Raw genomic sequence first — 22,009 nt, 5'->3', positions numbered from 1 at the left:
GAAAATTGGTAAGTGTGAGTCCTAATATGAAAACATCATGGCGATTGCCGAGCAATATAACTATAACAGGTAGTGTCCAGGGGGTGTACACACAAAGAACCGCAACCAAAAGCGGCTGTATGAGCCCACTGGGGCTATATCCTGCCTATATAACAGAAGCCGTGAGTGTAGATGGAAATTACATGGACTCACAAAAAATAAAAATAAAAGCGACCTGAATGCCTGAGATGGCGTTACCCCGAGAGGTACCTTCGTCAGGTAAAAGTAATGCTAGAATGCAAGAGCTAGTAGGAAAATTATTGTCTCAAGCAAGGAGATGTATTATGAAGAACTGGATAGAGAGAAGGGTTCCAACAATCAAAATGTGGGAGAGCACAGTTAAGTGTTTGCTAGCCTGTGAACAAATGTATTATACATCACAAAAAAGAACTGAAATTTGATAAGATGTAGGAGAGATGGATTAAAAAAGATGAGTAGAGGGTTGATTGGAGGGGGGGGGGGGTATTGTAATGTGAAAAATTAATTATTGATGATTTTAAATTTGAAAAAGGCTGTATATTATGTATCAAGCTATGAAAGAATTTTTCTTATGTAACTATTTAATAAAAATGTATACAATAAAAAATAAATACATTAAAAATGCAACAAAAAAAAGTTCAAGGGGAAAGCAAAACTTGCTATTGATGATATGTTCATAGCTTTGCTGCATCTGGTTTTGGAATAATACGTTTAGAAAATGTACATGCATGTGAAGCTATGCTGTCCACAGTCTTTGTGTTGTAACTACAATGAGTCTGTAAATTGGGGCTATCACTGATGCAAACCCTTCTGACATTCCTCAAAGATTGAAAGGCACTAGGATGTAGCCCCCAAAACAAACATGATGCAATCTGCATAATGGAGAAAAAGAGTAAGCAAAGACTCATCCAGCTGGAGCTGTTCTCCCAAGCAGTCATGCTGGCCTGTCCTCCTACTTGCTCAATTTACGTCCCACAGACAGGGTATGTCATATAGCTCCTAAAGCGCAGTGAAGTGGGATGTACTTTCCTCGCCTTCAACTGCACATTCGCTGAATGCCACTTTAAGAGGCTGTTTTTGATGACCTACCCAGTCCATGGGACGTAAATCAAGCCGCGATGGGGATAGAGAGTGGCACCACCTCCACGACTCCTTGCTGGCATAAGAAATGCATCGGTTAAAGTTCTTTTTTCTCAATTATACAGAAACTGACAGGAGAAAACCTGATAACAGATAAGAGGTTGGTGGCAATTTGGATGGCTACATCCTGGTGACCTGTTCACTTTAAGACATTTAAACTGAAATCTGTCTCACAATGGCAATTATCGTACAAACCATTGATTTTATGGGTTTGTGCACATATCATGGTAAATTTTTCCCTACGATTCCAGGAAATCACAGTAAAAACTGTGACGTGTGAATAAACACTAATAGTGAAATAATCTTTCTTTTTTCCACCATTTGTTCTTGTTTCATTTCCTACTAACATACAGATTCTGGTTACTTTTTAGATGCTCTGCCATGGAATGGGTTAGAGGGTGAAGTAATTAAGGATTCTATGGCTTCAGGACATTTCTTGGCTGTGGATCCCTCTCTTTCTGAACCATATTATTCTATAGTCAGGACTGGAATTCAGACTAGTCCCAAGGAACGGACAACACCTCTGCAGGATATTGGATATTTACTGAAGAATGATTTCAAGGTAGCTGATTCTAGAAGAATCTAATAACCTCTTGTTGGCTTTATATCATTTTATATTGTCAAACTTAATGAGTGCACCTTTAAATGCTCTCATGAAATGCTAGTTGGGCTTTTTTTTTCCATTGGTTGGATTTGGTCATACTTGTAGGCCCACATCCCAATCAGTCATGTGGCCATTAATAGTAGTAATCATGGCGCAACAAATACAGCACTAAATCGGTTGGATAAAGAGGCCCCATGAACAAAACCAAACGTATGGATTTTTTTTTTAAATAAACTTTGTTGCAAATTTATTTAAATGGAGTCTGTCACCACAATTTGACAATATAAACTGCTTACATGGCACTCTAGCACAACTACACAAGATTCCAATGGGCATCGTAGTGCGCATGCCCGGGCCGGCTGTGAACTGCGCACGCGCCGGATCTCGGCCGGTACTTGGGATAATGAAACAGCCTTATAGGGCGGAACCAGCAAGAGGCTGGGGGGGTGGGGGGGGGTAATATGAAAAGAAGGCAGAGCAGCCTGGGCACCTACAACAAGAACCCCGCCCCTGGGTACTTGCGAGCCTCCATTTGCATATAGATAAACTAAATTTTTTTCAGCCCGTGAAAGTCAGAAGAATACAACAAAGGTACCATTTGAATCTTGTGTAGTTGTGCTAGAGCGCCACGTAAGCAGTTTATATTGTCAAATTTTAGTGACAGATTCCCTTTAAAGGTTCTTTTTTGTTTGTTTTTTTACCAAAAAGTATTATTGCTCATCATTACATCCAGCCCTTTATTCTAATTATTTCATGTATTTATGTTTATAAAAAATGCTTATATCCACAGATATGCCAGGAATAATGTTAGTATAGTGCCCCAGTCATTTCTATTAAACTGCCTTTCTGCGTCCACCTCAGTAAATGTGCTGAGGTGGACACACATGGTCCGTCTTTCTTCTCTCGTTGCTCCTTCAGGTATGTGAAGGGGTTCTTGATGGGGTGAGTCTTTTCTACTTCTCAGAGATTATACTGAGCTACTGATACCAAGGTGAGGCAGCCTTACTGTGATTGGACTGGCTTAGAATCTTGTCTGAGAGGCAGAGAATATGCTGCAGTTTCAAAAGCAGATGACTCCTCATACTTGAAGGAGCAGAGATAGAGGCAAGATGGAACATGTATGTCCACCTCAGCACATATAGTGAGTTGGACACAGAAAGGGTGTTCAATAGAAACAGCAGGTGGTGCTATACTAACATTCCTGGGGTATCCTGGAGTGTAAATACAAAAAATGTTTATAACAATGGGCTGAATTTATCTGTAAACCATATTTTTGTGAGACAACCTCTGTAGTTTATTGCAATATGGGCTCTTTTGGTAAGCTTACTATGACCAATGATATCTTCTATGAATTGTGATAATCCATTCGTTGTTCCTTGTTATCCTAACAATAAGCCCTTTTACACGGGCCAATGACCATGAATGAATGTTTGTAGGATCATCGGGCGGTCTAAAAACACCCAACCAATCATGAGCAAATGCTTGTAACTTTTTATCATCCTAAAAATGATCATTATTGCCTTTTTTTAAGCACTTCCAGGACAAAGTTCCATATACACAACGTGCTCTTATGATTGTAGAGGCAGATATGAAAATGCAACGTACAGAGCAGGAAATCCCACTGGGTATGTAATTATGAATGCGAAAAATTCTGCTTTTTATATCAGTTTGATAAACACGTTCTGTAACTAGGCTTCAATCGCAGCTTTATGGTATTAATAAATGTCTCCTATCGTTTTTTTTCTTTGTCATTCAGACAATTTTGAGGAAGTTACAGATTTGTTTTATAAAAGAACTAATATTTCCAGTTCCAGTTCAAGCAAGTCACAGTCTGAAACCCTGTATGACATGGTAGTGCAGTCTGATGAAATGAATACCCACCTAATCTCACCAGAGGAGAAAGGTCAAAACAGAGCTGGGGGTTTCTATCAAGAGAATGTGGGAAGCCCGTCCATTTCATTATCATTAATGAGTGATTATGAGACGGTTACCAGTTCCGATTCAGAGGAAGGAGATATCGACTGCAGGAGCTTAGAAACAAATGAAAACTGGCAAACTGAATTACAGGCGCTAGATAATAGATTCAGTGCAATCCAGATACATCACAGATCCACTCTTGACAATCTTCTGAACATTCAGACGTTTCTCCAAGACCATAACACTGTACTAGATGCCGAAGAAATACGAAAACAATCCGAAAATGTCTGCTTGAAAGAAAATGCATATCCTGACAGTGGTACAGATGAGGCTGATCACGCGCTTCCTCTTTACAAGAGCAAATTGTATGCTGGATGGTCTGCTAAAGGCCCTCCACCTCACTATCTACCTCCTGATGGTGCGGCATTCTCCAGAACTGACATCACCTCAGATACAAAGAGAATACAGAGCGGGAGTGTTGTAGACACAGTGAGAAAGGCCTTTAAGAAAGGTGAATGGTGTGCTGGCCTAGGCCCATTTAAAGGGAAGACACTTGGTCAGGTAATACGTACAAAATATCATATGTCTGTAAGGGTACGGCCACACGGTCAGGTTTCCTGATGTAGTTTTGGATCCAAAATCCGGAATAAAACTTCTTTGAAATCACTCCTGATTTTGGCTTCCAGAATGATGCAGAAATCTGACCATACCCTCAATGTATATAAACCAATAAGTAATGGAAGTTTATTTTTCTGATTTATTTCATCACTACAAGGCTGAGTTCACATCAGCGTTGTGTTTTCTGTGGTTCTGTTTCTCCAGAGGAACATTAAAATAGAGAAGAACAGATCCGTTTTTATTATGAGCATTAGTTGTGCTCAGTTTATGTGAGTTCCACCAGGTTTCAATTATTTGGGATGAAAGAAAAATCCTGCCTTTTGTACTTTTCCTCCAGTGAAAATTTACAGAAAACTGTTGAAACAGAAATAAGGAAAATTCAATGCTGAGTGAACTTGTCTTCATTGATTTATAGTTAAATAACAGCTGTGTTAGGCCATTTGCATGTTCCTATGTTTATTTAGGGTTAATTTATATCTTTGACCACCTAAAATGAGGCGTTCGTGAGTTCTATAGGACACAAGTGGTCTCCTTAAAGGGGTTATCCCATGACTAAAAAATTAAAATCGTATAGTACATGACAATCTCTTTCTAACAAAGCTAGAACCAGCCCTGTACCCACATGAATCCCCATTTATTGCCCTGCTAGATTTATTTCAAGCTGACAGATCACTTATGGGGGGTGTCTCGTGGGGTGTGTCCTTTTTGCTTCAGCTAGTGGCAATTGAAGCATGGAACTGAGCATCTATGTCAACCTTAGTGACCTGGGCAGAGAATATAGAAAAACGCCAAACAGCAGGTGGCGCTATACAGATAGATTTCAGTAAATTACAAAAGTATTCAGATCCAAGTGCTGGTTTGAGAAATTCATACTAATTTTTATGGTACAGCCACTCTAAATGGATATTCCCATCTAATGACATTTATAGCATGTCCACAGTATATGTCATAACTTTCTGATAAATGCTTGCGCTCGGATCAATCTCCACTTTCTTCTGCATTCTGGTGGAGAATGAATAGAGAGGTGGCGCCCAAGTGCACAGCGTTCTCCGATTATTTCTGTGGAATTCATGTCCGTGGACGCTTGCATGGCTAACTCCCATTAAAGTGAATACTGAGGCCATCCCTCTTGTCACCCAAATCTGTAGCATCTTTTAATGAATGCATTACCAGTAGCTTGCAATAAAGGTCCCTCTGGGTGTTACCAGTTGGAGGGGTGCAGCACAGTCCAACACTGGCAGTACTGACTGGACAGTGTCATACCATGTAGAGAGCGCCCCCCCCCCCCCCCCCCCCGAAATCTGGTAACACCCAGTTGCATCTCTATTGGAAACTACTGGTAATTCATTCACAAATGTCAAGCAGGATAAATGCACAACATAGAGTAATAAGAATAGATGCTCCAGAATTGTTATTACATGGTGATTGCAAGTAGTTACTGAAACAGACATGTCAGGAGAGGTCTGAATTTCCTATATGGACATGGTGGCCAGCAAGTGCCTCACTATGTAGCAGACGATTGTAGACCCATGTTCTGGAAGCAGGTGTTGTGAGGTGGGACTTGGAACTATCAGACATTTGTGGCATATCCTGTGGATAAGTTTTAACATAGTAACATAGTACATAAGGCCGAAAAAAGACATTTGTCCATACAGTTCGGCCTGTTATCCTGCAAGTTGATCCAGAGGAAGGCAAAAAAAAACCTGTAAGGTAGAAGCCAATTTTCCCCACTTTAGGGGAATAAAAATTCCTTCCTGACTCCAATCAGGCAATCAGAATAACTCCCTGGATCAACGACCCCTCTCTAGTAGCTATATTCTGTAATATTATTACCCTCCAGAAAATCATCCAAGCCCCTCTTGAACTCTTTTAGTGAACTCACCATCACCACCTCCTCAGGCAGAGACTTCCATAGTCTCACTGCTCTTACCGTAAAGAATCTTCTTCTATGTTTGTGTACAAACATTCTTTCCTCCAGACGCAGAGGATGTCCCCTCGTCACAGTCACAGTCCTTGGGATAAACAGGTGATGGGATAGATCTCTGTACTGACCCCTGATATATTTATACATAGTAATTAGATCTCCCCTCAGTCGTCTTTTTTCTAAAGTGAATAACCCTAATTTTGATAATCTTTCAAGGTACTGTGGTTGCCCCATTCCAGTTATTACTTTAGTTGCCCTCCTCTGGACCCTCTCCAGCTCTGCTATGTCTGCCCAGAACTGTACACAGTACTCCATGTGTGGTCTTACTAGCGATTTATAAAGTGGTAGAACTATGTTCTTATCACAGGCATCTATGCCCCTTTTGATGCAACCCGTTATCTTATTGGCCTTGGCAGCAGCTGCCTGACACTGGTTTTTGCAGCTTAGTTTGCTGTTTATTAAAATTCCTAGATCCTTTTCCATGTCAGTGTTACTGAGTGTTTTACCATTTAGTATGTACGGGTGACTTGCATTATTCCTTCCCATGTGCATAACTTTACATTTGTCAGTGTTAAACCTCATCTGCCACTTATCTGCCCAAGCCTCCAATCTATCCAGATCCCTCTGTAGCAGTATACTGTCCTCTTCGGTGTTAATTAATTTACAGAGTTTAGTGTCATCTGCGAAAATGTATACTTTACTATGCAAGCCTTCTACAAGATCATTAATAAATATATTGAAGAGAATATGGTCCGGATACTGACTGACCCCTGAGGTACCCCACTAGTGACAGTGACCCAATCTGAGTGTGTACCGTTAATAACCACCCTCTGTTTTCTATCATTGAGCCAGTTACTTACCCATATACTGACGTTTTCTCCCAGTACAAGGATTCTCATTTTATATACTAACCTTTTATGTGGTACAGTGTCAAATGCTTTGGAGAAGTCCAGATATACGACATCTATTGATTTGCCGCTGTCAAGTCTAAAACTTACCTCCTCCTAGAAACTGATTAAATTAGTTTGGCATGACCGATCCCTCACGAAGCCATGCTGATATGGCGTTATTTGCTTATTTACATTGAGATGCTCTAAGATAGCATCTCTCAGAAAACCTTCACACTGTTTACCCACAACAGATGTTAAACTTACCGGCCTATAGTTTCCAGGCTCTGTTTTTGGACCCTTCCTGGGTCAGACAGGAGACTTTTAATGGGGAATTTATTTTTACATTCTGCATGTCATCTGAGTTTATTTTCCTTAGTGAATACATTGGAGTAAAAATTATTTAACAGCTTTGCTTTCTCCTCGTCGCTCTCTGCGACTCCCCCCTCATTACTCTTTAAAGGGCCGACACCTTCAGATTTATACTTTTTAACATTTATATAATTGAAGAACATTTTAGGGTTAGTTTTACTCTCTTTGGCAATTAATCTCTTGGTCTCTAGTTTGGCCGCTTTTATTTGTTTTTTACGTGTTCTATTTTTTTCCTTATAGTTTTTCAGTGCTTCCGTGCTACCCTCCTGTTTTAGTGATTTTAAATGCTTTCTTTTTGTCATTTATTGCTTTCTTTACAGTTCCATTTATCCACATTGGTTTCTTTTTGTTCCTTAAAGGGAGTCTGTCACCAGCATTTCACTTTTTTAACCCTTCCCACAGCTCCCTAACATGCTTACAGTTAATAAAAACGTTACCTCTGGCATCAATCCTGGACTTATAGAACCATCAAAAACGATCTTTATAAGATATGCAAATGAGGGCTCACAAGTGCCCAGGGGCAGCGTTACTCTCTTAGGTGCCCTGCTTGCTCATCCTTTTCATTGCATCCCTCCGCCCGCCCATCCTTTCCCTCTGACCGCCTTTCTACTAACTTGTTATTCTGCCGATATCCCACGCCTGCGCACCCATTCCTTTGGCTGGCGCATGCGCACTGCGATGCCCATTCCTTGTACGGCATCACAGTAATTAATGCGCCGATGGACCGCCTCCTTTGTTGTGTTTTCGCGTCGTTAGCTGGCGCATGCACAATAGTTACTGTGCCGTACAAGGAATGGGCATTGCAGTGCGCATGCGCTGGCCAAAGGAATGAGTGCGCAGGCGCGGGATATCGGCAGAATAACAAGTTAGTAGAAAGGAGCATCCAACACCAGTTCTAAATGTAAGATGTCTTCCGAGCTGTCTTACATTTAGACCATTTTCTACACTTAAATGAGGCGTAGAATATTTTGACTGAGATGGGCTTGCCGGCCTATCCCCTTCCCACTCTATGCCAACTTTTTTAGACCTGGTGTAAGTAGGAAAAAGTTATAGATTGCGGTGCAAAGGACATTTGCGCTGCAATCTGCGCCAGAAATACGTCTAATTTATGCATATTTCTGTTCGATAAATCATCCTCATAATGTAAAATAACAGAGACAGTAGAAGACTCAGTTGTATCAGTTACCGTATGTTTTTCCTCACAAAACACGCATACATGCCAGCTATATCCATAAGCATGATTGTTTGCTCTCTGACTATAGTCTACCACTTCAGTATGACCAAATTAGCTTTCAGACACTAGCGATCTGCTAGTGTCTGATCTCTATAACCATGCAATTCTTAGAGCTTTGTGTGGAGCCGTTTCATTAAAAAACTAACTTTTATTCCTATGCAAATGAGCCTCTAGGTGCTATGGGGCGTCTTTTCAGCACCTAGAGGCTCGGTCTACTCACACTCTATGCCCACCCATCTCGTCTTGAATGCCTGCCTCCATCACAGCCATCGGACGAATTCACGCCCCTGCGCCGTTCACTTCTGTCATCGGTGCAGGCGCAGTGAGTAAATGATACGCTCCTGGTGCCGGATTCCTCACTGCGCCTGCGCAGACTACATCAAAGTGAGGAAGCCGGCATTAGGAGAGCGGCCTTCAATCACTGTGCCGAAGACAGAAGTGAACGGCGCAGGCGCGTGAATTCGTCCGATGGCTGTGATGGAGGCAGGCATTCAAGACGAGATGGGCGGGCATACAGTGTGAGTAGACCGAGCCTCTAGGTGCTGAAAAGACGCCCCATAGCACCTAGAGGTTCATTTGCATAGGAATAAAAGTTAGTTTTTTAATGAAACGGCTCCACACAAAGCTCTAAGAATTGCATGGTTATGGAGATCAGACACTAGCAGATCGCTAGTGTCGGAAAGCTAATTTGGTCATACTGAAGTGGTAGAAACCCTTTAAGTGAGTGGGAGACCTGGTCCCTGTTCCTAGCAGAGAAGTGGTTCTGGTTGGCTTCTATCTCTTTTCCTGTTCACAGATGTGCTACAAGTATTTATGCCCACTACCATAATACAGCACATAGAAGTGGAGACTTTTTGTATGTCTTCAATTTCTTATGAAGGCATACTTATTTCTAATCCATGTCATTGGGGGACACAGATAGACCATGGAGAAGGAGACGTCAGGTGCAGGCGTGGTCACATTTACATTGCCTGCCCCTGTCAATCAAAGTGCAGAGGGCACAGCAGTTGCAGAGGGTGCAAAGCCTCTAGGGGTAACTGCAAAGCCCTCGTTGCTCCTGGAGGTTATTTGCATAGTTCAAATTTTTATTTTGCTCAGCAATGCGGGAACATATGGACATATGACCAACACAGATGCCATCAGCTGCCAAGCGGACATGCAACAGGTCAGCCAGTTTCATAGGTGCAAATCTGCTGACAGATGCCCTTTAAAGGGGTTGTCTGGGAATAAAAAAAATGAAAATATGTAAATATTACTTTATTGTAAATACATTCCCAAATACCTTAGATTAGTTATAATGGCTTGTTTTGTTAAATGGTCACTGTCCTATTAGTACACACAAAACCTGTCCTGATCACTCAGCAGGACAAGTTACTTCACAACACTGAGGTAAAGAGCTGCCTCATCCTCATCTCTGCACTGAATACAGATGATAAGATCTTCAGCTGAATCTCTGTGGGAATGGAGTTCATGAGGAGACATTAACTCACTGTTTGAATACCCCCTTTTCAATTTAACTACCCTCCCCAAGGGGCAGTATGCTGAAGGACCATGGTGTGATTGGGGAACATCTTCTCAGCAGTTAGGTAAGTAACTGCAGCAGTTTCCCAACCCCCCTCGCCTCAGGCTCTCAGGTTCCCCCTTCTTTAATTTGCTTTAATTTGGAATTACATCTTCCTCCCTTCAGCAGAGCCCTGACTTAACTGGATTTTTCTTTACCTGGTGGCCATTCTGGACCCTCCTCCTCTTCCAGAAGGCTCTCTCCCCGTCATCACCACCATGCATCGGATCTGAGCCTCCAACACTAATCTAGGCCCCAATGCCTGAGCCTGCTTGGCCTCTCCTGGGGGCAGGACTTTCTTGAGCAGGACTCTATACTGTCCCTCCTCTTTCTCAGCACAAAATCTTCCTGCTGCTTCTGGTCCTGCCTCCACTGTGCCCTTCTCAGATCCCCTCAGTCTTCTGAGGGGCTCTATCTTCTCTTTTCGGTGGTCACGTGTGGACTCTATTTCCAGCCTTCTGCTTTTCACCTTTATAGGGACATCATCCACAGCTCCGTCTCTGCTACATTTTTGAGAGACTCCATCTGAAGTAAGATCTGCCCTATCTGGCTTCCACCCTTCTTACAGGAATTGTGTTTTAACCCTTTAGCTGCCATATTGGAACATAGGCCAGAAAAACAGGTGGAGCCTTTTTCTGTTCTTGGGTCCTAAGTCATTAGTGGCTATGTTTTCTTTTTCTCCTCCTAATGCTTTAGCTTGCACTGATTTATCTTAGCCCCTGTGGGAAGGGTATAGTTGGTGGGAGGGATGAACACATCTTATACTTAGTGTCTTCTCCCTCCTAGTGGCAGGAGCCCCCCTTCTCCCCAATGAACAGAAGAGAAAATAATTTTACAGTAATTAACAAAAATCTATTTATTATATAGAATATATACTGTGCCTAAACATTTTGTGGAAGCCGGGCACAAGGAAAAGGACCTTAAGTTTAGGGTGATAGACCATATCCCCCCATTCAAAAGGGGAGGTAACAGGAAGAAGAAGTTGAAACAACGTGAGATTATGTGGATATACAAGTTAGGCACACTTAGGCCTGAAGGTCTTACTGCTGAATGCAGATGGGAGCTATGTGGATAGGTAATGTGTTATTTGCTCATCAGACATGGAGGTGATAATACTTGTCTAGTTAAGTGGGGAGGATATACAACAGTGCTATTTTGAATGGACTGTAATATGAGTTTATTGATATACTCTTTTTTGTATTCACAGATAGAAACATGGAAAAATGTAATGATCCTTTGTCTTATGTTTGGACTATACCGTATATGGACCACCCCGGTGCACGTGCTTGACGGTGACCATAGGTTGATGTGCAGGAGGGGCATCAATGACAAGCCACACACTACACGTTATGGAGATCCGACCTACACCAATTCATATTGAGATGATATTAGATGCGAATTCTGGCCTGGAATCTATATGCCAGATGGCAATTTTACGGATATCAAGCTATTAGTGCATGGAGATGGGAAAGGTTCCTCCCATTGTAACTGCACATACAGACGTGGACAAAATTGTTGGTACCCTTTGGTCAATGAAAGAAAAAGTCACAATGGTCACAGAAATAACTTTAATCTGACAAAAGTAATAATAAATTAAAATTCTATAAATGTTAACCAATGAAAGTCAGACATTGTTTTTCAACCATGCTTCAACAGAATTATGTAAAAAAATAAACTCATGAAACAGGCATGGACAAAAATGATGGTACCCCTAACTTAATATTTTGTTGCGCAACCTTTTGAGGCAATCACTGCAATCAAACGCTTCCTGTAACTGTCAATGAGACATCTGCACCTCTCAGCAGGTATTTTGGCCCACTCCTCATGAGCAAACTGCTCCAGTTGTGTCCGGTTTGAAGGGTGCCTTTTCCAGACTGCATGTTTCAGCTCCTTCCAAAGATGCTCAATAGGATTGAGGTCAGGGCTCATAGAAGGCCACTTTAGAATAGTCCAATTTTTTCCTCTTAGCCATTCTTGGGTGTTTTTAGCGGTGTGTTTTGGGTCATTGTCCTGTTGCAAGACCCATGACCTGCGACTGAGACCAAGCTTTCTGACACTGGCTAGTACATTTCTCTCTAGAATTCCTTGATAGTCTTGAGATTTCATTGTACCCTGCACAGATTCAAGACACCCTGTGCCAGACGCAGCAAAGCAGCCCCAGAACATAACAGAGCCTCCTCCATGTTTCACAGTAGGGACAGTGTTCTTTTCTTGATATGCTTCATTTTTTCGTCTGTGAACATACAGCTGATGTGCCTTGGCAAAAACTTCGATTTTTGTCTCATCTGTCCACAGGACATTCTCCCAGAAGCTTTGTGGCTTGTCAACATGTAGTTTGGCATATTCCAGTCTTGCTTTTTTATGATTCGTTTTCAACAATGGTGTCCTCCTTGGTCGTCTCCCATGTAGTCCACTTTGGCTCAAACAACGACGGATGGTGCGATCTGACACTGATGTTCCTTGAGCATGAAGTTCACCTTGAATCTCTTTAGAAGTCTTTCTAGGCTCTTTTGTTACCATTCGGATTATCCGTCTCTTAGATTTGTCATCAATTTTCCTCCTGCGGCCACGTCCAGGGAGGTTGGCTACAGTCCCATGGATCTTAAACTTATGAATAATATGTGCAACTGTACTCACAGGAACATCTAGTTGCTTGGAGATGGTCTTATAGCCTTTACCTTTAACATGCTTGTCTATAATTTTCTTTCTGATCTCTTGAGACAGCTCTTTCCTTTGCTTCCTCTGGTCCATGTCGAGTGTGGTACACACCATATCACCAAACAACACAGTGATTACCTGGAGCCATATATATAGGCCCAATGGCTGATTACAAGGTTGTAGACACCTGTGATGCTAATTAGTGGACACACCTTGAATTAACATGTCCCTTTGGTCACATTATGTTCTGTGTTTTCTAGGGGTACCATCATTTTTGTCCATGCCTGTTTCATGAGTTTATTTTTTTACATAATTCTGTTGAAGCATGGTTGAAAAACAATGTCTGACTTTCATTGGTTAACATTTATAGAATTTTAATTTATTATTACTTTTGTCAGATTAAAGTTATTTCTGTGACCATTGTGACTTTTTCTTTCATTGACCAAAGGGTACCAACAATTTTGTCCACGTCTGTATGTTATTGTTTAGGATGTGGTTGGACCTAGGGGGCGACAGCACTTCGGTCTTTTCCGATGTTCTAGTGGTCGCTATCCCTGGGTACATTTACACATCTTAATAGAGGTCGGTCTGATAATTGTGCGATGTGTGGCTACTTTCTTGCCTCTTCTGTTTTAGTGCACTATACTGCGTTACCATGGCCACTTACACGGCCCTTGACGCCTTGGCGATGCTGTCTGGGCGTGTGTCTACTCTTTCCCTCCCCCCGAGGCCGCTGTACTCGCGATGCGTTCCACTGGGCGACGCTGCGGTCCAGGGCACGTGCGTGATGACGCGGCCTCGTGAGGAGGTGGACGAGGGACGCATGTCGTGACGCATGCGCATGGCAGATGGGGAGACGCTGAAGCAGGCGCACTCGGATGTTCCATGACGGTTGGTCCCATGAGTTTTTAAAGCGTAATAAGATACAGCTGTATTTTGAACTGTTGATTTTAACCCTTAGTGCACAGAGCACTTTTATGTTCACATATGTTTGACTGGAAGTTGGATATAGGGGACAAGAACATAGTACCCCAGATAACTTTATATGAATTGAATAATGCCTAGGATATATGATCCACACTATTGATTGATGTCACAAAGTTTTTATGATAGTTTTATCTTTTTGATATAGATATTGAATGCACACAGAAAGTTATGTGATAATGTGATGTCTGATGATCATGTGATTTTATTAGTAACATGTGGTTGCACTGATTGCACTGAATTTGTAATGAATTGTGGGTATATAAACCCCACAGTTTAGCACTGTTGTAGCTTGACAAAGGCCTCATTGAGAAGGCTGAAACGTTGCTGGGAATAAAGTTTGGGGTCGTCACCCTATCACCAAAAACTGGAAGTGCTGCCTCTTCATTCGTTGAATATATATATATAAAGTAAAACATGTTCTTGTTTGCTTGTTTCGTGGAATATGATGATTGCATGAAAATTATTTTACCCTAGATAACGATTGTATTTAATGTACTGTAATAGCATAACCACTATCAATAAAATTTCTTCTTATCGTCCTCACAGGATTTCTTGCAGTTAACTAAGAGAAGCTCTAAGAATAGTCAGGCAGATGATATTATGACACCTCAGTGAGTTCCACATATACAATCTTTCATCAATAGAGCAAATAATCCATTACTAAAACTTCTCTAAAAACGTTTGAAGCCACCTTAGCAGATTTTTCATCTTCTGCTTACCCTAAGCATGTCCATAAAGAATGGTTTGTTTGATTACGTTAGATTGGATTATTATGCAATGCCTGGGATGCCGGGGGATTCTTCTAATGTAGTCCTCTAACGCGTGCTCCTGATTGAATCAATGTGAATAAAAATGTTTCTTAGTGTTAAATTCATACTTCACATACAGTCAGGTCCATAAATATTGGGACAGCGACACAATTCTAACATTTTTGGCTCTATACACCACCACAATGGATTTGAAATGAAACGAACAAGATGTGCTTTAACTGCAGACTGTCAGCTTTAATTTGAGGGCATTTACATCCAAATCAGGTGAACGGTGTAGGAATTACAGCAGTTTGCATATGTGCCTCCCACTTGTTAAGGGACCAAAAGTAATGGGACAATTGGCTTCTCAGCTGTTCCATGGCCAGGTGTGTGTTATTACCTTATTATTCCAATTACAATGAGCAGATAAAAGGTACAGAGTTCATTTCAAGTCTGCTATTTGGATTTGGAATCTGTTTCTGTCAACTCCAAAAGAGCTGTCACTATCAGTGAAGCAAGCCATCATTAGGCTGAAAAAACAAAACAAACCCATCAGAGAGATAGCAAAAACATTAGGCGTGGCCAAAACAACTGTTTGGAACATTCTTAAAAAGAAGACCCGGAAGACCACAGAAAACAACTGTGGTGGATGACAAAAGAATTCTTTCCCTGGTGAAGAAAACACCCTTCACAACAGTTGGCAGATCAAGAACACTCTCCAGGAGGTAGGTGTATGTTGTCAAAGTGAACAATCAAGAGAAGACTTCACCAGAGTAAATACAGAGGGTTCACCACAAGATGTAAACCATTGGTGAGCCTCAAAAACAGGAAGGCCAGATTAGAGTTTGCCAAACGACATCTAAAAAAAGCCTTTACAGTTCTGGAACAACATCCTATGGACAGATGAGACCAAGATCAACTTGTACCAGAGTGATGGGAAGAGAAGTGTATGGAGAAGGAAAGGAACCCCTCCTGATCCTAAGCATACCACCTCATCAGTGAAGCATAGTGGTGGTAGTGTCATGGCGTGGGCATGTATGGCTGCCAATGGAACTGGTTCTTTTGTATTTATTGATGATGTGACTGCTGACAAAAGCAGCAGGATGAATTCTAAAGTGTTTCAGGCAATATTATCTGCTCATATTCAGCCAAATGCTTCAGAACTTATTGGACGGCGCTTCACAGTGCAGATGGACAATGACCCAAAGAGTTTTTTAAGGGAAAGAAGTCGAATGTTATGCAATGGCCAAGTCAATCACTTGACCTGAATGCGATTGAGCATGCATTTCACTTGCTGAAGGCAAAACTGAAGGGAAAATTCCCCAAGAACAAACAGGAACTGAAGACAGTTGCACTAGAGGCCTGGCAGAGCATCACCAGTAATTAAACCTAGCATCTGGTGATGTCTATGCGTTCCAGACTTCAGTCTGTAATTGACTGCAAAGGATTTGCAACCAAGTATTAAAAAGTGAAAGTTTGATTTATGATTATTATTCTGTCCCATTACTTTTGGTCCCTTAACAAGTGGGAGGCACATATGCAAACTGTTGTAATTCCTACACCGTTCACCTGATTTGGATGTAAATACCCTCAAATTAAAGCTGACAGTCTGCAGTTAAAGCACATCTTGTTCATTTCATTTCAAATCCATTGTGGTGGTGTATAGAGCAAAATTTTTTAGAATTGTGTCGATGTCCCAATATTTATGGACCTGACTGTACATTATAATACGCACCTCAGCTGCTGTAGAACATAATAAAACATACTTCAGCTGCTTCAAAACCTTGCAGTACACCCCCCCCCCCCCGCTGCTGCAGAACATCATAATACACACCTTAGCTGCTGCAGAACATCACAATACAACCTCACATGCTGCAGAACATAATACACACCACACCTGCTGCAGTACAGAATAATCTTCAGCTGCTTTAGAACATTATAATACACTCCTCAGCTGCTGCAGAACATCACAATACACCTCAGCTGCTGCAGAACATCACAATACACACAGGCCATCATGCAGCCAATCACTGGCACTTAACGGCAAAGGCCAGTGGTTGGCTGCAGTGGTGACCTGGGTGCGTGGAACATCACCACTGCAGCCAGGAAAACAAACAGTGGTGGGGAGGACCAGAGCGCAGAAGAATAGGGTAAGTATCACTTCCTTAGTTTTTTTTAGCACACGTACAGGAGCTGCCCAAGTTTTTATTTAACTTGGACAACCGTTTTACTTTTTTTTAATCATAAATCAGTTTAGAAGCTCATTTAAGAGAGATGCTATGATGGATTTAAAGGGGTTTTCCCATCTCAGACAATGGGGGCATATCGCTGAAGCTAGTTCGGCTATTTTGTCGGTCCCATAGAAGTGAATGGAAGCGGTGGTGCACCAGCGAGGTGCGCTCCCATTAATTTCTAGGTGGTTAAGAAAATAGCTGAGCGTGCCGTTCGCCTATTTTCAGCAGGCCAATAGGAACGCTTGGTGGTGGCCACTTTGCCACATTGGTTTTGGCTGCGTTTTACAAGATAGGTGCTGGTCCCAGAGGTGGGACCTGCACCTATCATACAATGGGGGCATATCCTAGTGATATTCCCCATTGTCTGAGCTGGGAATACCCCTTTAATTGTGAACAGCATTCTGCTGCTTACTATGTACTGTGATAATAGAAGTTGCAGAGGCCAAACTGTTGAAATTTTTTTTAATAACCCAATTACAATAATAATTTTAGCTGTTTTTGTGTAAAATTGCCTAAAATTTTTCAATAGCCTTTACATTTTATTCTTTATCCTCATTGAACAGGTATTATCCAAGTTCCAATTCTGCTCCACATTGGCCAGCAAAGAATTTGGGAAGGAAAATGGTGGTTTCTTCTAAAGGTGCATTTTTGCTTCATATTCTTCTTTTACAAGCGTTTTATTTGTATTTGTTAATTGTAAGTTAACTCATTTGAGACATTGGATAAACCTGCTTTCAATAGTGCCACATAAATATAAGGCACCTGATATAAAGATACATGTACTGTATATTAAGAAAGGGTTACTATAGAAGTAATATACAGATGCCAATAAGTGGATATAATTTCAGTCTTATCTTATGCATCTGCTAAATCTGCTGAGCATAGGCTAAATGTTTTCTTTACATTTCAAACAGTGACCTAATATTTTCCAGACCTGTTTCTCCCATTCTAGAATGTCTGTAGTAGAACACTATGGACCATGCTAACCTGCCCAGATATCATGCCCAGAGCTTGCATAACATCTCATGTAATGCTTTTCTAATGTTAAACAGTGCATCTGTCTATAGACCATATCCATAGCCTGGGAATTGATTCACTTATAAACTGCTACAAATTCTGAAATTGTCCACAGGGTGTCACTTTAAGACTGTAAGACAAGTATGGTAGAAACGTAGTTATTGGGGAAAATCACATTTGTATGCATTTTGTATAGAAAATGTATCTTTTTACTAGGTAAGAACACAGCCATAAAGTAAGTTTGTGTCATTAACAGTGCTGTCATTTAAATTATCTCCGACACAGTAAGGGCTGATAGTGAACACCTACAGAACAAGAAACTGTGTGAACCTATCTGTGATCATGAAGAAGAGCAGAGAAGCAACAAGACCTGTGAGGATTGTGAAGAAACTAAACTGGAGAAACTGTTTCGCCATTTTGCAGGTTTATGTAGTTATTTTAACTATAGTATACAGTAGTGATTAGATATCAGCGTATCGAAGATGACGAAGTGGAAATCGACCAGAATTTCAGGAAAAATTTGATTTGCACCGAATCCGAATTTCTTCACTCTTTATGGTAACGAGTCGCATTTTTTCCTAAAATGGCTGCTGCATGTGTGAGGACATGGAGCAAGGAACTCTGGGAAGGCAGGATCATCATTAATGCCATGGATGCAGCCAATCAGAGGCCAACCAGCCCTGTGATGTCACCCTATAAATAGCCTTATCCATCTTGGATTCTGCCATTTTCCAGTGTACTTAGTGCAGGGACAGACGTCAGCAGGCGCTAGGGACAGTGCTAGAAAAAACCTAATTGTGCAAAAAAAAACGATTCATGGGTGCAGGGAAAGAGCATTCAAGGTGTAGGGAAAGGATAGGGAGGAATCATTCCACAGTATTTATGTTGAACAGGGTTCAGTAGGGGAGGTTACAGCCTGGGTAATAGGAACAATCCTATTACACCTTGCTGCACTGACTGGGGACCCAAATTGCCATCATACAGCTCTTTAATTCCAGCTAACCGTTATTGTTATTGTTATTGCGGCGAAGAAAAATATATTTGCCGTTCAGCGGTGCAGTTATATATTCTAAAGCCCTTTTTTGTGTGTATTAGTGTGAAAAAAAGGACTTTTTTTCTTTGATCTAACAGTATGTCAGGCAGAGAAGTGCCAGGCCCTGCACAGGGGAATGGCAGAGGCCTAAATGTTTCTGGTGCAGGCAGAGGTCGCAGCAGGGTAAGGGGCCGTGGCAGAAGGGGTCACTTTGAGAGGCCTGAGCTCCCAGTGTCAGCTAGCGGTCGTATCTTGACCAGCAACCCAGCGGTTCTTGAATGACATACTCGATCATCCACTTCGTCGCAAGTGACATCAGACACCCCCAGCCAAGAGTCAGTGGGTTTGTCGGACACAACCCTTAGTTGACATAGCCCGGGAGCAGGCCCTGTGCCCTCACCTGTCCTCAACCTGCCTCTGTCCTTTTCTGTTCCCTCAGCCAGAGAAGTATTGTATGCTGTGGGCACAGCTCCACTATACAGTGAGGACGAGCTACTAGAAGATGGTCAGCAGCTACTGGCAAGCCAAGATGTGGAGGAGACATCCGCCGCTTCCTCCACTAGGCGGGCAAGTAGTGATGAGGAGAGTGGCATGGGAGCTGGTGTTGCGAGCGGTCAGGCTCATGACCCAGAGACGGTTGAGGAGGACATCAGTGACGTGCAGACAGTACTCGATGATGTAGCTGATCGCACTTGGGAGCCGGGTGACGCAGGGTCTTCATCATCATCAGGAGAAGAGGGTGGCAGCTTGCCCGTGAGGCAGCAGCGGAGCCAGCAAGTCGCTACCATTGCCAGGAGTCAGCAGGATGGCAGTAGTGGGAGGTTGGGAGCCAAACAAGATGGGGGTACACCACCCACTTCGCAGGAGCCTACCTGCCCGGGAAGTAGCGGTGCACAGGTTCACGGAGGCAGCAGCGGTAGCAGTCAGTCAGTGTGTAGTGTTGGGGGTAAAATCACCTGCTCTGTGGTGTGGCAGTTTTTTGTTAAGCCGCCAGAGGAGGTGAACATGGCCATATTTAGAATCTGTGGGCAGAAGGGGAAACGTGGCCAGGGTGTCAATGTTGGCACCATGGCCCTGCATCAACATATGCAGTGTCACCAAAAAGTGGCCTGGGAGCACCGTGGCTCCGATGAGGTGGTCCAGCCTGCCACAGCAACCGCTGCGTCACCCAGGGGCACGCAGCCGATTTCATGCAGTCAAGGCTCCACCACCTCAGCGGAAGGGAGCTGTCTGTGCTTCCCATCATCTGCTGGTCCTGATGCTCCTCGCCCTCCTACTCCTCGTCAGTCATTCCGTCAGCAATCGATCACCGAAGCGATTGCCAAGAGACAACAGTATGCGTGCACTCCTCCAACGTCGCAGAAGCTGAACGTGCTCCTGTCCAAGTTGCTGGTGCTGCAGTCCTTCCCTTTCCAAATGGTGGACTCTGCACCTTTTAGAGAACTGATGGCTAGTGCCGAGCCAAGGTGGGGAGTCCCAAGCTGTCATTTCTTTGCCAAAAAGGCAGTACCAGCCCTGCACACACATGTAGAACAGAAGGTGGGCGAGTCCTTGAGCCTGTCTGTGTCTGCCAAAGTGCACGGCAGCGCCGACAAGTGAAGCTGTAACTACGGTCAGGGACAATACATGTCCTTTACGGCCCACTGGGTGAATGTGGTTCCTGCACAGCCACACCAGCAACTTGGCCAGGTGACGCAGCTTCCGCCTCCAGGTTCTAATCCGCTGGTCCTACGACAATGTCTGCCTCCTCATCCTCCACTGTGTCCTCAGCCTCCAATGCAGGGACAATTCTCAGTGCCCCTCCAGCACACCACATGTGCAGGGCACGGTGGTGTCATGCTGTTCTGCACCTCGTTTGCCTGGCCGAACTGAGTCACACAGGGGAAAAACTCCTTGTCCTTCATCAAGAAATCGAATCTTGGCTTTCTCCGTGACAACTCAAAATCGGAACCATGGTGACCGACAACGGGAAGAAAATGGTGTCGGCGCTGCATCAAGGAGGGCTGAGCCATGCGTCCTGCATGGCACGTGTTCAATCTGGTTGTCAAGCGGTTCCTGAAGTCTTCCACCTATCTGCAAGACATCCTAAAAAGTGGCCAGGAAACTTTGCATGCACTTTAGTCACTCATACGCTGCAAAGCACACCCTCCTTGAGCTGCAGCGGCAGAATGGCATCCCCCCCAACATAAGCTGATATGCAACGTTTCCACCTGTTGGAATTCCACCCTCTATATGTTGGACCGACTTTACGAACAGAGAAAGGCCATAAACTATTTCTTGATGATCCAAGCGGACAGGAGTACTGTGTAACTTCGATGTCAGCCAGTGGCAGCTCATGCGTGACACCTGCTGTTTGCTTAGGCCCTTTGAGGAGGCCACATTATTTGTCAGTCGCCAGGACTACAGGATGAACAATATCATTCTACTGCTTCATGTCCTGGAACAAATGCTGGTAAATCTGGCTGGTCAGGGGACTGGAGACGTGGCGGTGTGGGGGCTGAACTGGAGGAGGAGGACATTGGAGCACAAGCAATGTGTAGCAAAATGGGTGGTTTTTCTACACAGGTGACAGGAGAGGAGGAGCAGGAGCAGCCAGAGGAGCTACAGGGCAATGAGGAAGATGAGGCAGAGGACCCAGACACACTGTGGCAGTATTCAGTGAAGATGGAGGCAGGGAGTCCCTCCAAGTCACTTGCACAAATGGCCCGAAGCATGCTCACTTGCTTGCGTAGTGACAGCCGAATTGTCAGCTTTCGGCAGAGGGATGACTTCTGGCTCTCCACCTTGTTGGACCCTTGCTAACGGTCCAAAATGGGGGACTTTTTTACACCCGCTGAGAGGGAGGACAAACTGAACTACTAAAGACATCCTATGTAGTCAGTTGGCCGCTGCCTATCTGCGCCATCGTCAATCCTATCACAAGTCTGACCGGGGGGGGGGGGGCCTCTGCGGTCACGTTCATCTGCCATGGCTTCTGTGGCAGGGTGGGGTGGCAGGATCAGTATCAGATCCATCAGCAGCAGCCTGAGTCTAGAGTCGCTGATGAGCAGCTTTCT

At 43.2% G+C, this 22,009-nt stretch overlaps 1 protein-coding gene across 1 annotated transcript in view; it reads left to right on the top strand.

Moving 5' to 3' along the window:
* The window catches only part of TEX14 (testis expressed 14, intercellular bridge forming factor), a 162,959-nt gene that overhangs the window by 78,176 nt on the left and 62,774 nt on the right, over nt 1-22,009 (top strand). Inside the window, exons 9-14 of the mRNA XM_044285605.1 lie at nt 1,530-1,720; nt 3,294-3,387; nt 3,519-4,240; nt 14,467-14,531; nt 17,467-17,543; nt 18,206-18,343. Of these exons, the coding sequence (XP_044141540.1) occupies nt 1,530-1,720; nt 3,294-3,387; nt 3,519-4,240; nt 14,467-14,531; nt 17,467-17,543; nt 18,206-18,343 (1,287 nt within the window). The remainder of the gene's footprint in view (nt 1-1,529; nt 1,721-3,293; nt 3,388-3,518; nt 4,241-14,466; nt 14,532-17,466; nt 17,544-18,205; nt 18,344-22,009) is intronic.

This window comes from Bufo gargarizans, chromosome 3 (assembly GCF_014858855.1).
Source record: "Bufo gargarizans isolate SCDJY-AF-19 chromosome 3, ASM1485885v1, whole genome shotgun sequence".
Taxonomy (NCBI): Eukaryota; Metazoa; Chordata; class Amphibia; order Anura; family Bufonidae; genus Bufo; species Bufo gargarizans.
This window is presented reverse-complemented; position numbering and strand designations above follow the sequence as displayed.